The sequence below is a fragment of the Lipotes vexillifer genome, unplaced genomic scaffold (genome assembly GCF_000442215.2).
Source record: "Lipotes vexillifer unplaced genomic scaffold, Lipotes_vexillifer_v1.1 scaffold422, whole genome shotgun sequence".
In the NCBI taxonomy this organism is placed as follows: Eukaryota; Metazoa; Chordata; class Mammalia; order Artiodactyla; family Lipotidae; genus Lipotes; species Lipotes vexillifer.
Window position 1 is genome coordinate 2,524,512 of NW_006779087.1, and position 12,918 is coordinate 2,537,429.

Below are 12,918 nucleotides of genomic sequence, written 5' to 3' on the forward strand. Positions count from 1 at the left end.
AAAAAAAAAAAAATGGAGTCAGTCCTCTCCAGCCCTGCCACTGCTTTATCGACTAAGTTCATGTAATATTCTAAATCCTTTGTTGTCATTTCAGCAATCTTCATAGCATCTTCACCAGGAGTAGATTCCATCTCAAGAAACCACTTTCTTTGCTCATCCATAAGAAGCAACTCTTCATCTGTTCAAATTTCATGGTGGGATTGCAGCAATTCAGTCCCATCTTCAGGATCCACTTCTAATTCTAGTTCTCTTGCTGTTTCCACCACATCTGCAGTTACTTCCTCCTCTGAAGTCTTGAACCCCTCAAAATCATCCATGAGGGTTGGAATCATCTTCCTCCCAACTCCTGTTAATGTTGATATTTTGACCTCTACCCAAGAATCAAGAATGTTCTTAATGGCATCTAGAATGGTGAATCCTTTCCAGAAGGTTTTCTATTTACTTTGCCCAGATCCATTATCTATGGCAGCTACAGTCTTATGAAATGTATTTCTTAAATAATAAGACTTGAAATTCAAAATGACTCCTTGATCCATGGGCTGCAGAATGGATGTTGTGTTAGCAGGCATGAAAACAACATGAATCTCATTGTACATCTCCATTAGAGCTCTCGGGTGACCAGGGGCATTGTCAATGAGCAGTAATATTTTGAAAGGAATCTTTTTTTCTGAGCAGTAGATCTCAACAGTGGGCTTAAAATATGCAGTAAACCATGTTGTCAACATATGTGCCGTCATCCAGGCTTTGTTGTTTCATTGATAGAACACAGGCAGAATAGACTTAGCATAATTCTGAAGGGCCCTAGGATTTGGGGGATGGCAAATGAGCATTGGCTTCAACTTAAAGTCACCAGCTTCATTAGCCCTTAACAAGAGTCAGCCTGTCCTTTGCAGCTTTGAAGCCAGGCACTGACTTCTCCTCTCTAGCTATGAGAGTCCTAGATGGCATCTTTTTCCAATAGAAGGCTGTTTTGTCTACACTGAAAATCTGTTGTTTAGTGTAGCCACCTTCATCGATTATCTGAGATAGCTAGATCTTCTGGATAACTTGCTGCAGCTTCTGTATCAGCAGCTGCTGCTTCACCTTGCACATTTATGTTATAGAGACGGCTTCTTTCCTTAAACCTCATGAACCAAGCCCTGCTGGCTTCAAACTTTTCTTCTGCTGCTTCTTCACCTCTCTCAGCTTTCATAGAATTGAAGAGAGTTAGGACATTGCTCTGGATTACATTTTGGCTTAAGGGAATGTTGTGACTAGTTTGATCTTCTATCCAGAACACTAAAAGTTTCTCCACATCACAGTAAGGCTGTTTTGCTTTCTTATCATTTGTGTGTTCACTGGAGTAGCACTTTTAATTTCCTTCAAGAACTTTTCCTTTGCATTCACAATTTGGCTAACTGGTGTAAGAGGCCTAGCTTTTGGCATATCTCGGCTTTCAACATGCCTTCCTCACTAAGCTTGATCGTTTCTGGCTTTTGACTTAAAGTGAGAGACGTATAACTCTTGCTTTCACTTGAACACTTAGAGGCCATTGTAGGGTTGTTAACTGGCCTAATTTCAGTATCGTTGTGTCGCAGGAAATACGGAGGCCTGAAGAGAGGGAGAGAGATGGGGAACTGCTCGTCAGAACAGAGACAACACTTACCGATTAAGTTTGCTGTCTTAAATGGGCATGGTATGTGGTGCCCCAGAACAATTACAATAGTAGTATCAAAGATCACTGATCACAGATCACCATAAGAATATAATAATAATGAAAAAGTCTGAAATATTGCAAATTACCAAAATGTGACACAGAGATGTGAAGGGAGCAAATGATGTTGGAAAATGGTGCCAGTAGTGTTGCTTCATGCAGGGTTGCCACAGACCTTCAATTTGTAAAAAATACAGTATCTGTGAAGTGCAATAAAGTGAAGCGCAATAAAATGATGTGCTCCTGTATTATTATTTTACTTAAAAATTGACAGTAATTCTTTAATATAATCATATACCCATCCAGTTGATTAAATTTCTGTTAGCACCTTATAGTTTTTTAAAATAGTTGGCTTATTTGAACCAGGATCCAATCAAGGGCCACACATTCACATTCAAGCCTGACCTTTCAAATGCTCTGGCTGATGGTGTTTGACAATGGCTCTGTTTTCTTTGGCAGGACAAAGAAAGTGGATGGACATTTATTCAGTGACTTTAGACTGTGATTAACCAGTCTAAACTAGGGAAACAAACAAGTTGATTTTCAACCTGAATAGTTTAGATGATTGACCTTACTCTTTGTATTTTGCTTTTATAGTCTTAGAGTCAAGAAATCAGTCATCCCTCCCTCTGCACCACAGCCCCGCTCCAGATTCCTGCTGTGTTCTATGCTGTGTGAGGTGTCTGTGGACAGTACTAAGCATTGTAATTAATTGGTCCCTGCCCTCCAGATATTACAAACCTGTGGGGAAGCCAACATGAAAAATTACTCGTATATATGTATATAGGTATACATATATGTGAAGTTTTATGAGGAAATATATGATCATATGAGAAAGAGTTAAAAAAACTAATAAATATTTACTCATCAAAATGTATTGGATACCCACCACATACTGGACATTGTACTAGGTGCTAGGTACATAGTGGTGAACATAAGACACAGTACCTACCCTCCTGTAACTTACAGGAGCACAGGCTACTTACAGTGGTAAGCTACTGTATTAGGCTCTGGGAGAACAAAAAGATGAAAATATATGACTCCTGCTGTCAGGAAATTCACAGATAACAAATAAGTCTAAAATATAGGTAAGTTTTTTCCACCTAAAAGTTATTCTTTAGAAAGGACTTGACTTATTTTATGAGAGTCTTTACAACTTAGCTGGAAGTGAAACTGACATGCCCTGGGAAATTGACTCAAAGCACCTATGGTAATGAGGAAAACATTGATGTTAAAGATGTATCTGAAGATTTTGAACAACATTACTTTATAAAATGTGAGAAAAGTAGTATTTCTAAGTTAACATATTATTTTATGTATCTGTAATCGTTTGTAAATATTTCAGTATGAATACTAAAAGATAAGGATTCTTTAAAAAATACGCATAGTACCACCTAGAGAAAATAATTTCTTTAATATCATAAAAGATAAAAATTTCTGATTGTCTCAAATGTCATAACTTTAAAAATTATTTTATAAATAACTAAAAATTATTTTAGTCAGTTTAAATCAGTATTCAAATTAAGTCCACATATTGAGATTGGTTTGTTGTCTCTTTTAACCTATTGGTTTTGCCTTCCTCTCTCTCTTTCTCTTCTTGCAATTATTTATTTTAAAAAAGATGGTGGAGGCTTCCCTGGTGGCACAGTGGTTGAGAGTCTGCCTGTCGATGCAGGGGACACGGGTTCATGCCCCAGTCTGGGAAGATCCCACGTGCCGCGGAGTGGCTAGGCCCATGAGCCATGGCCGCTGAGCCTGCGCGTCCGGAGCCTGTGCTTCGCAACGGGAGAGGCCACAACAGTGAGAGGCCACAACAGTGAGAGGCCCGCGTACCGCAAAAAAAAATAAAAAAGATGGTGGGGAGAGGATTTGTTCTATAGCTATAGCGTTTTCCATAGTCTGGATTTTGCTGATTATATTCCTGTGGTCTTTTTTTCCCACTGAACTCTGTTTCTTTGTATTTTCGGTAAATTGCTATTTGGATTTAGAGTCTTGATCAGATTCAGGGACAATTTATTTGGTGAGATTACTTCATGCATGGTGATAAGGTCTCCCATTAGGAGGCACACAGTGTCTGGTTGTCTCTCTTTTTGTGATATTAGTGGCCTTGAAAATCAGTGCAGTCCATTAGGGATTGCAAAATGGCGATGTTCTAATTCTAACATTCCTTCTTCATTTATTCTTTTCTATAATAAGAAACTTCTCTCATCTACTCTATGGTACCACTCTACGGTACAATTTAAATAGGAAAGTCAGGATAAATTTTTACCATTTTGCAAAATAATGAGTTGGTTTGCTAGTATTATCCTCCAATGTTGACCAATTAGCTAATTTTTAAAGTGACATGGTGAACTCATGGATTTAAACATATTTGATATATTCAGTCTGTTACAGTTATTACCCTTACTGATGTTCAGATTGTCCTATTTTAGGCAAGGGACCTCTCTAAGTTGGATCCTGAGCCCTTTTGATACAACCCTTGTTGTCTTTGAGTGTCTTTTAAGAGAAAATGGCATTTTAAGAGACCACAATCTAGGTGCTAATGATACTTATTACTATTGGCTGATCATCTTTTCTAGGCCTTTAGTCTGGACGGAGCTAGGAAATATAAATTTACAAATTTTAAAGCATTTAAAGATATATCACTGTTGATACTTCCAGTGCTTCCAATTCAAACTCAGGACTATGTGTCCTGCAACCGTATCTCCTTTCACACCTTCTGAGAACCCCAGGTCTCAATCACACTGAGAGTGCCAGAGAAAGTTCACATAATCACTCATTTATTTTATCTCACGGTACACAACAGTCCCAGAAAAATAACACCAACACTACAACCAACAATATGACAACTAAAAAGCAGTTTAAGATCTTTTCAAATTCTTTTTGTCCTTAGGATATATGTCACTAAGAACGTTCTTAGGATATATGTCACTAAGAACGTTCAGTCAGTTATAACTTTATGGTATAAAGTTACTTGGAATAGTTATGCCATCAGTTTGGCACTTGTTTTCATTTTGTTTTTGATTTGTGGGAATTGCTTTTTAAAATGTAAAATTTTGGATTTTTAAAAATTCATTAATTTTGTTTTAAAATTATGTAAAAAATGTGCAAAATAAGTTATCTTCAAAGAAACTTAGTTTCTGTCCTTATCTTCTTTACCCCATTCCCTCCCTCCTCTGTAGGTAACTATTTAAGAACATCTTTTACGGCTCGCTCATTCTTCCTTTGTATGTTTTTAAGTGTAAGCAGATGTTTTTGTTCCAACACCCTTTCTTAGGTAAAAGTTAGCAAATTAAACAGTTTCCTCCACCTTGCTTTTTATTTATCTTTTAAATTTATTATTTATTTATTTATTTGCGGTACGCGGGCCTCTGCACTGCCGCGGCCTCTCCCGTTGCGGAGCACAGGCTCCGGACGCGCAGGCCCAGGGCCATGGCTCACGGGCCCAGCCGCTCCGCGGCATGTGGGATCTTCCCAGACCGGGGCATGAACCCGTGTCCCCTGCATCGGCAGGTGGACCCCCAACCACTGCGCCACCAGGGAAGCCCCATCTTTTTTATTTTTTTAAAGATTCGAGTTTGTATTAAAATTACAAAAATGTAACATTATTAAGGTATGATTCATGCAAAGTGTCTTGTTTCTGAACTAAAATAAATGGATAAGAATGGAACCTAAGAAGTATTAGACATGCAATTCAATACTTAAGACAATTACAAGTGATTCAGATTTAGTTTAATTTTTAAAAAAGATCATGAAATCCTTTTTGCAAGACTCTTGAAAATGACTCCTACAGAACAAAACGATAGAGAGAAAACATTTCAACAAAACATTTAACAACCACATTGCTCAAGTATTAAGGACAGAGATCTAGAAAGTAATACATATTGATTTACTTTGCATCTTGTAATTACCTCTGATATCAGTGCTTCTTACTATCATGGAACCTCTCCCACAGTAAGCGTACATCACAAACATTTTGTACATAATTTCACAAGTTCATAGACCTCCTGAGAGCCTATTCATGGAGTTCATTTTCAAAAGTGGTAACGATTTCCAGAAATTGACTCATTTTCTCATATACATCCTAGAAATGCCAGCTTCTCACCATCTTCCACTTATTTTGTGACCAAATCAATGTTACCAGTTAAAAACTACCGAGAATGCCAACGAGCACTAACATATCTGGCCTGAAAACATTTTATTAAACATTTTTGGATGTTGCTTCCTACCTTTTTTAGTATAAAAAAGGCATTTCAATAAAAACAAATATATTATGAAGTCATCTTCCTTTGTGTGAAGAAATATGAATGAACCGTGCATTAATATTTAAAAGCAAAGTAGTTCACTGCCAACACTTTAAATTAGTCTTAAGAGCACAACCAGTTCTGAACACACTAAGATCATGTTGCTACTTGAATATTCTTGGGAATGGTGCGTGGTTAGTTGGTCTATGGTTTAGGATCAGTTTCCATGCTTGTTTCTTGAGCTGCTGCTACCTTTGAGGGCTTTTCATAATTTTCCAGTATTTGCTTAAGTTCATGGAGGATAGTAAGAAGAACGTAAAACTGTTTCCTTCTCAATTCCAGCGTATGTTCAACACTTTCTTTAATACGTGAAAGATGCTCTAATTCTTTTACCAGAGTCTCTAGTTCCTTTAATGTCTCACGCCTGTCTGGATGACGGTGGATCACTTTTGCCAACGCATCATATTCTTGGTGATGTTTTCTTATTCGTTTTGCTTGAAGAATTTGCTTTTTGCACTCGGCAATTTTTTCACGTGCTCCAGCAATGCTACATTCTATTTCTTTGTAAATTTTTTCATAATTTTCCATTTCTCTGAGATTCATATCATATACCAGCAAAGTTTTGCCCATTGAAAATTCACATTGGGACAGCGTGCTCAGCATACGTTGGTACTGGCTGTATTCCTCTTCCTGGGATCCAGAGTTGCACCACTTAATGAAACTTTTCACTAGCAGATTAATTCTTCGATCATCTCCAGCGCAGTCTCCATCAATTAGGAGACGCTTCCGTATGATTTCGTCGTCAGTCACGGGCCCCATGGCGTGGGCGGCGGCGGCGGTGGCGGTGGCGCAAGCTGAGGCGGCGGTTGGCGGCGACGGAAGTCAAACTCCCACAATGCAGCCGGGTAAACAGCTATGGAGGCGGCGGCGCCTGCGGCCGTCCGCTCAGCCGCCGCCGCCGCCGCCGCCGCCGCCGCCGGCGGCCCTGCGCTCCCCGAACTCCCCAGGGGGAGGCCGCTCCACCTTGCTTTTCAAACTTAACATTATATCTTGGAGATTATTCCATGGTGGTAATAATATATAATTTAAAATATGCCTATAAAACTAAATTCATAAATAAAATACCGTAAATTGACATTTGACTATTTTATTTACTTCCCTACTTCCCTAGTTTTGGCCTCGAAAACTGTTCTTGAATCTTTTCATTGGCAAAATGGATTGCTTTATGTTCAGGGTTGCCTTATTTGGGAGCATAGGTGGGCAACTATAAAACAGTAAAATTAGAACCGGAAGCTGGAAATCTGAGCAGGATCTGCAAGGATGGTGAGGATTTGGGTGTGCTGGAGAGTTGGGGAAGGACCTGCTAGATGACCAGACAGTGTGGAATGTGTATGGTGCCTACAGGATCAGAGAGCCTGGCTAGAGCTGCAGGTTTGGTAAAGGAAATTGATTGTCAGAGAAATAATTATTTGAAATAATTCAGGATCTGGTGAGGGTCTTGATAAGGTAGATGCCGTTATCTTTGTTCTTTTAACAAAGATTTATTGAGCACCTACTTTATGAAAAGTCTGCAGGGTGCTGGGGAAACGGGAAGAGAGATATGGTCCCTCCCTTAAGGAGCAGAGACATTTCATTACTAAGGAGAAATACAGTGTGCTGTGGGGGCATACTAATGGGAGATAGTCAGGGAAGCCTTCTAAGGAAGTGCATTTAGGCTGAGATCTATGGGCTGATGAATAAGTGTTAGCTGCTGGTGATGGACGTGGGAGTAGCAGGGAGAGGGTGATAGTTCTAGGCTGAGGGGCAGCCCTCAGAGAAGAAAATGAGTGTGGTTCTATAACTGAAAAAATGTCCTCTGTGTTTGAAAGGGCTGGACAGTGGAGGATAGAGAGGATCAGAGATGAGAGTGAATTCGAGAGAAATTGCAAACGAGGACTTGATAAGAAAAAGGAACTGTTTCCTGGAAGGCATATGATAGGCAATACATGGAATGGATGAATAAATAAGTTTGAGATTTCAAATGTAGACTAAGAAATGATGGAGTTATGGGTAGGAGTAAATAAATGGGCACAGGGTACTAGTTTGGAAGGCAGATTAGTTGGGTTTTAGACACATGGATCTTGAGGCGTGACATTCTGGCGGTTTGTCAAATTCCAATCCTCACAGCTTCAGGCTACTGTTGAAATTGTAAGCCTCAAGTGTGGGAAACAAAAGATAGAGTGCTTTTCCTTGGGAATTATGGTTAGAAGAAGGAGATGAGACTTAGGATGGGACAGAGGAGCAGAGTGGAGAATTTCAAGGACAGAGTGGTAAACAGAGGTCAAGGACACCAGCTTGTACCAAATGAGACAATCTGGTTGACACCACTTGCAAAATGCCAACATGTTATACAGACGTATGGGTGGAGTGGGGAGGGGTGGAAAAGGCACGGGATCTGCGGTCACAAGACCTGGACTCAGTCCTCGCTCTGCCTTTTACCGTATTTCTGACCTTGGGCAGTAATTACTTAAAGTTTTCTGAGTATCTGGCTGCTTATTTATGAAATGAGAAAGAATGGCTGCCATGTTTGCATCTCAGAGATACTGTGAGATTGAAATTAAAAATATCTGTAAACTTGGGCTTCCCTGGTGGCGCAGTGGTTGAGAGTCCGCCTGCCGATGCAGGGGACACGGGTTCGTGCCGTGCCCCGGTCCGGGAAGATCCCACATGCCACGGAGAGGCTGGGCCCGTGAGCCATGGCTGCTGAGCCTGCACATCCGGAGCCTGTGCTTCGCAACGGGAGAGGCCGCAACAGTGAGAGGCCCGTGTACCGCAAAAAAAAGTAAAAAAAAAAAAAAAAGTAAAAAAAAAAAATCTGTAAACCATTGGGTTTTCCCCCTCAGTGTTGCATAAAGGGTGTGGCATACACACGGTACTTGAGTGAGTGTTTGTTTTTTGGGGGGGGGGCCGTGCAGCATGCGGGATCTTAGTTCCCCGACCAGGGGTCGAACCCATGCCCCCTGCAGTGGAAGCGTGGAACCCTAACCACTGGATAGCCAGGGAATTCACTTGAATGAGTGTTTGAATGAATGTAGGGGTATTACTGTGGCTACTAATTTATGTTTCAACAGAGACCAGATGAAGAAGCTGTGGTGGATCAGGGTGGGACCAGTACAATTCTCAACATCCACTATGAGAAAGAAGAGTTGGAAGGTAAGCACTGCTGTTCTGTGTACCGAGGGAAATCAGCACGAGGCAGCCTGGTGTGGGTGGAGCAGCTTTGCCATCAGGAGACCTGGGTTGGAGTCCTAACTCTTCTTTGCTAGCTGTGAGACCTTGGGAAAAAAATCACTTAATTTCACTTAGCCTCATTTTCCTCATCTGTTAAATAAAAGTAGGGATAATAAAACCTGTCTCACTGTTAGGCTCTAGTAGACAGACAGCTTGTTAGACAGTACTTTCAGCACAGTAAAGTCCAATATAAATATTCATAAACGACCTATTCCTTGAGAATGTCAAAGCACTCAGATGAGTGTATTGATTCTTGACAACTGCTTGGAAATATAGATACAAATTTATACAAAAGAAAATAAAATACAAATAGTTTTAAAAACTCAGTTTGGCCATAAAACCCTGTTTTTACCCCATTTCCAATGTGTGCTCTTCCCATTCTAACTATACCCATTTCTGCCTGGTGTTTTCATCTAAACAAGAAAAGGGAAAACAAACACGCACCTGTAACGTATTTGCTGAGAGTTCACAGCCTAGAGTTGTATAAAAACCCACTGAAGTGGAAGTGGAAGGGAAGTGGAAGGGAAGGAAGTGGAAGGGAAGGAAGAGGCCCTTTAATTGACCTGCTCTATCTAGTTTACCTTATCAAGGCTCTCCTTCCTTTCTCTCCTCTCCCACCCCCACTCCCCGCCATGACCCTTTCGTGCTGTCCTTCTGCTTTCCTTTTCGCCACGGAGCCTAGTTTCCTGATAATGATGGCAATGCTCAGCTTTATTAAAGAAAGGCTCGCGTCCACTATAGCTTGAACGAGAACCCACATTTGGCTCAAAAGCCTTTGTGCAGTCTCTGCAGCATCTCCTGCAACGTTGAAGGCTATGATGCGGTAACTTTCTAATGACTGAGACAGCACGTGAAGTGTTCTCTCTGTACTGCTTGTTCCTGTGCTGTTTTTTTTTTTTTTCCATCAAAGTCGTACAGTCCCCAGAGAAAACTTGTCCTTTGGATGGGAGAGCCAAAGCTGTACAGGCTGACTCATCCTCTGGGTCTGTTACCAAGAGAACTTATGTGGGTGGCTCTGTGGAGGTCAGTGGAGTTCAGACATATCAAGGTCAAGCTTTGGAAGTTATTTTGACCAGATGGAAGAGGAGCCAGTGTGGGTTTCAGCAGTTGGGAGAAAGGGGAAGAAGGAAGGGTGTGGAGGTGGGAGGCTAACATTTGTTGAATGACCCTTGTGTGACAGGCATTTGATTAGGCACTTTGTACAAGTCGTCTTTTTAATCTTCACAGCAACCCAGGCAGGTAGGCATCATCCCTATTTTATGTGATGGGGAAACTGCTCAGGGTCATTTAGCCGAACAGCAGGTGAGGCTGGGATGGAATTCTGCTCTTTCCACTCTGCCACACTGCCTGCAAGGGAGGACGGTACGCAGCGTTAACCACCTAACCTCAGCTTCTTGCTCCATCATATGAACATTTTTTTTTTTAAATTTTTTATTTATTTATTTATTTTTTTTTTTTAACATCTTTATTGGGGTATAATTGCTTTACAATGGTGTGTTAGTTTCTGCTTTATAACAGAGTGAGTCAGTTATACATATATATATGTTCCCATATCTCTTCCCTCTTTGTCTCCCTCCCTCCCACCCTCCCTATCCCACCCCTCCAGACAGCCACAAAGAACCGAGCCGGTTTCCCTGTGCCATGCGGCTGCTTCCCACTGGCTATCTACCTTACGTTTGTTAGTATATATATGTCCATGTCTCTCTCTCGCCCTAACACACCTCACCCTTCCCCCTCCCCATATCCTCAAGTCTGTTCTCCAGTAGGTCTCTGTCTTTATTCCTGTTTTACCCCTAGGTTCTTCATAACATTTTTTTTTCTTAAATTCCATATATATGTGTTAGCATACGGTATTTGTCCTTCTCTTTCTGACTTACTTCACTCTGTATGACAGACTCTAGATCTATCCACCTCATTACAAATAGCTCAATTTCGTTTCTTTTTATGGCTGAGTAATATTCCATTGTATATATGTGCCACATCTTCTTTATCCATTCATCCGACGGCGGGCACTTAGGTTGTTTCCATCTCCGGGCTATTGTAAATAGAGCTGCAATGAACATTTTGGTACATGACTCTTTCTGAATTCTGGTTTCCTCAGGGTATATACCTAGTAGTGGGATTGCTGGGTCATATGGTAGTTCTATTTGTAGTTTTTTAAGGAACCTCCATACTGTTCTCCATAGTGGCTGAACCAATTCACATTCCCACCAGCAGTGCAAGAGTGTTCCCTTTTCTCCACACCCTCTCCAGCATTTATTGTTTCTAGATTTTTTGATGATGGCCATTCTGACTGGTGTGAGATGATATCTCATTGTAGTTTTGATTTGCATTTCTCTAATGATTAATGATGTTGAGCATTCTTTCATGTGTTTGTTGGCAGTCTGTATATCTTCTTTGGAGAAATGTCTATTTAGGTCTTCTGCCCATATGAACATTTTTATGTGTTGCCCCACCCCTCCTTCTGCCCTGATAATCCTATTGCCTCCCTACCATCTCACTGTACCCTGGGGGTACTTTTACTTTTAGTTTAGCTGTCTGGGCCCACTAGACCTTTGCCCTCAGCAAAGAGGTAACCATTTATGAACACTCTTATCTACTTGGGAGTAGAATAATAAGCCTGGGCAAACACTCTTGGATCCCGAGGACTGGGTTCCATCACAGAGGTCAGCTGAGTAATTGGCAGTAGGAGCATCTTCTCAATATGACATCATCTGTTCCTTACGTAGTATCCATTTTCCTGTAAAAGAAGGCCGTCTGTGATGATGGCATTGCTAGGGGAAAACAGTCCTTTATACATAGACCTTTTGGAAAACTAGAATCTTATTTATGTTATAGCACTTTAAAAAAAAAAAAGCACTACAGGCAACGGAGGACAAATAGTGCCCACGCCTCAGGCCTCAAGTAGCTCTGGAGAGAAGAGGAAGTTGGGATTTGCTGGAGGATCGGCTATGCTGTGGGCCCCGCCCTGACTCACCCCGAGGGCAGCCCTAGGGCTCAGTGAGGCTGCGCTCAGGGAAGTGCTGTCTCTTGAAGGCGTGGAATGAGATCAGTCCCACTCTGATGGAAGACAAGTAAATTGTTCTGTGTTCTAATTTGCCACGTGTGCCATGATACAAGGTTCTGCGGCTGCAGATAAAGCTCTGGGTCTTCCTTCCGCTTTGTTCTATACCCTCTCCACCACCTGACATAAACCATTTTGAGAACTGCTTCTGACATGTAGTCTCTGGACATTGTTAGAGACTTGTAAACGTGGGGTTCTTTTTGCAAAAATTAACTCCATCAGCAGGAGAAGGTGCATTAAACCATAACATCGCTTTTTTTTATATACATGGGAAGAGTCAAAAGCAAACAGTAGGACAGATTTCCGAAGAGAAACTCACAAAGAGCAATAGTCCATGATTGCTTCAGTGGACTCTCCCAGTCCCAGAAGAACACCGAGCAGTGGCTTTAATTAGAGAAAAGGCTTTTTCCGTCTTTTCTGGCCGGTCATTATTCCTGATTAACTACTAGACTAATGAATCCTAGAGTCAGTTTGGTACCTTCTAATAAGTTTTTAACAGAGGTAAGAGCCATTTGGCCTTAGTTATAAGTTGAAAAAAAAGGCTTGCATGTGCTCCACATGTTAGACTCCCCCCGCGGTTACTGACTTCGTGTCAGCTTGAAGCCCAGGGGTTGGGACACCCGTCTGTCCGTGTGAGCTAACGAGCT

At 41.2% G+C, this 12,918-nt stretch overlaps 1 protein-coding gene and 1 pseudogene across 1 annotated transcript in view; one reads left to right on the forward strand and one right to left on the reverse strand.

Moving 5' to 3' along the window:
* Window positions 1-12,918, forward strand: part of SLC4A8 (solute carrier family 4 member 8) — a 79,265-nt gene that overhangs the window by 9,798 nt on the left and 56,549 nt on the right. The window contains exon 2 of the mRNA XM_007452325.1: window positions 9,048-9,129. Within this exon, the coding sequence (XP_007452387.1) occupies window positions 9,048-9,129 (82 nt within the window). The remainder of the gene's footprint in view (window positions 1-9,047; window positions 9,130-12,918) is intronic.
* LOC103073851 (THO complex subunit 7 homolog pseudogene) lies at window positions 6,142-6,756 on the reverse strand (annotated as a pseudogene).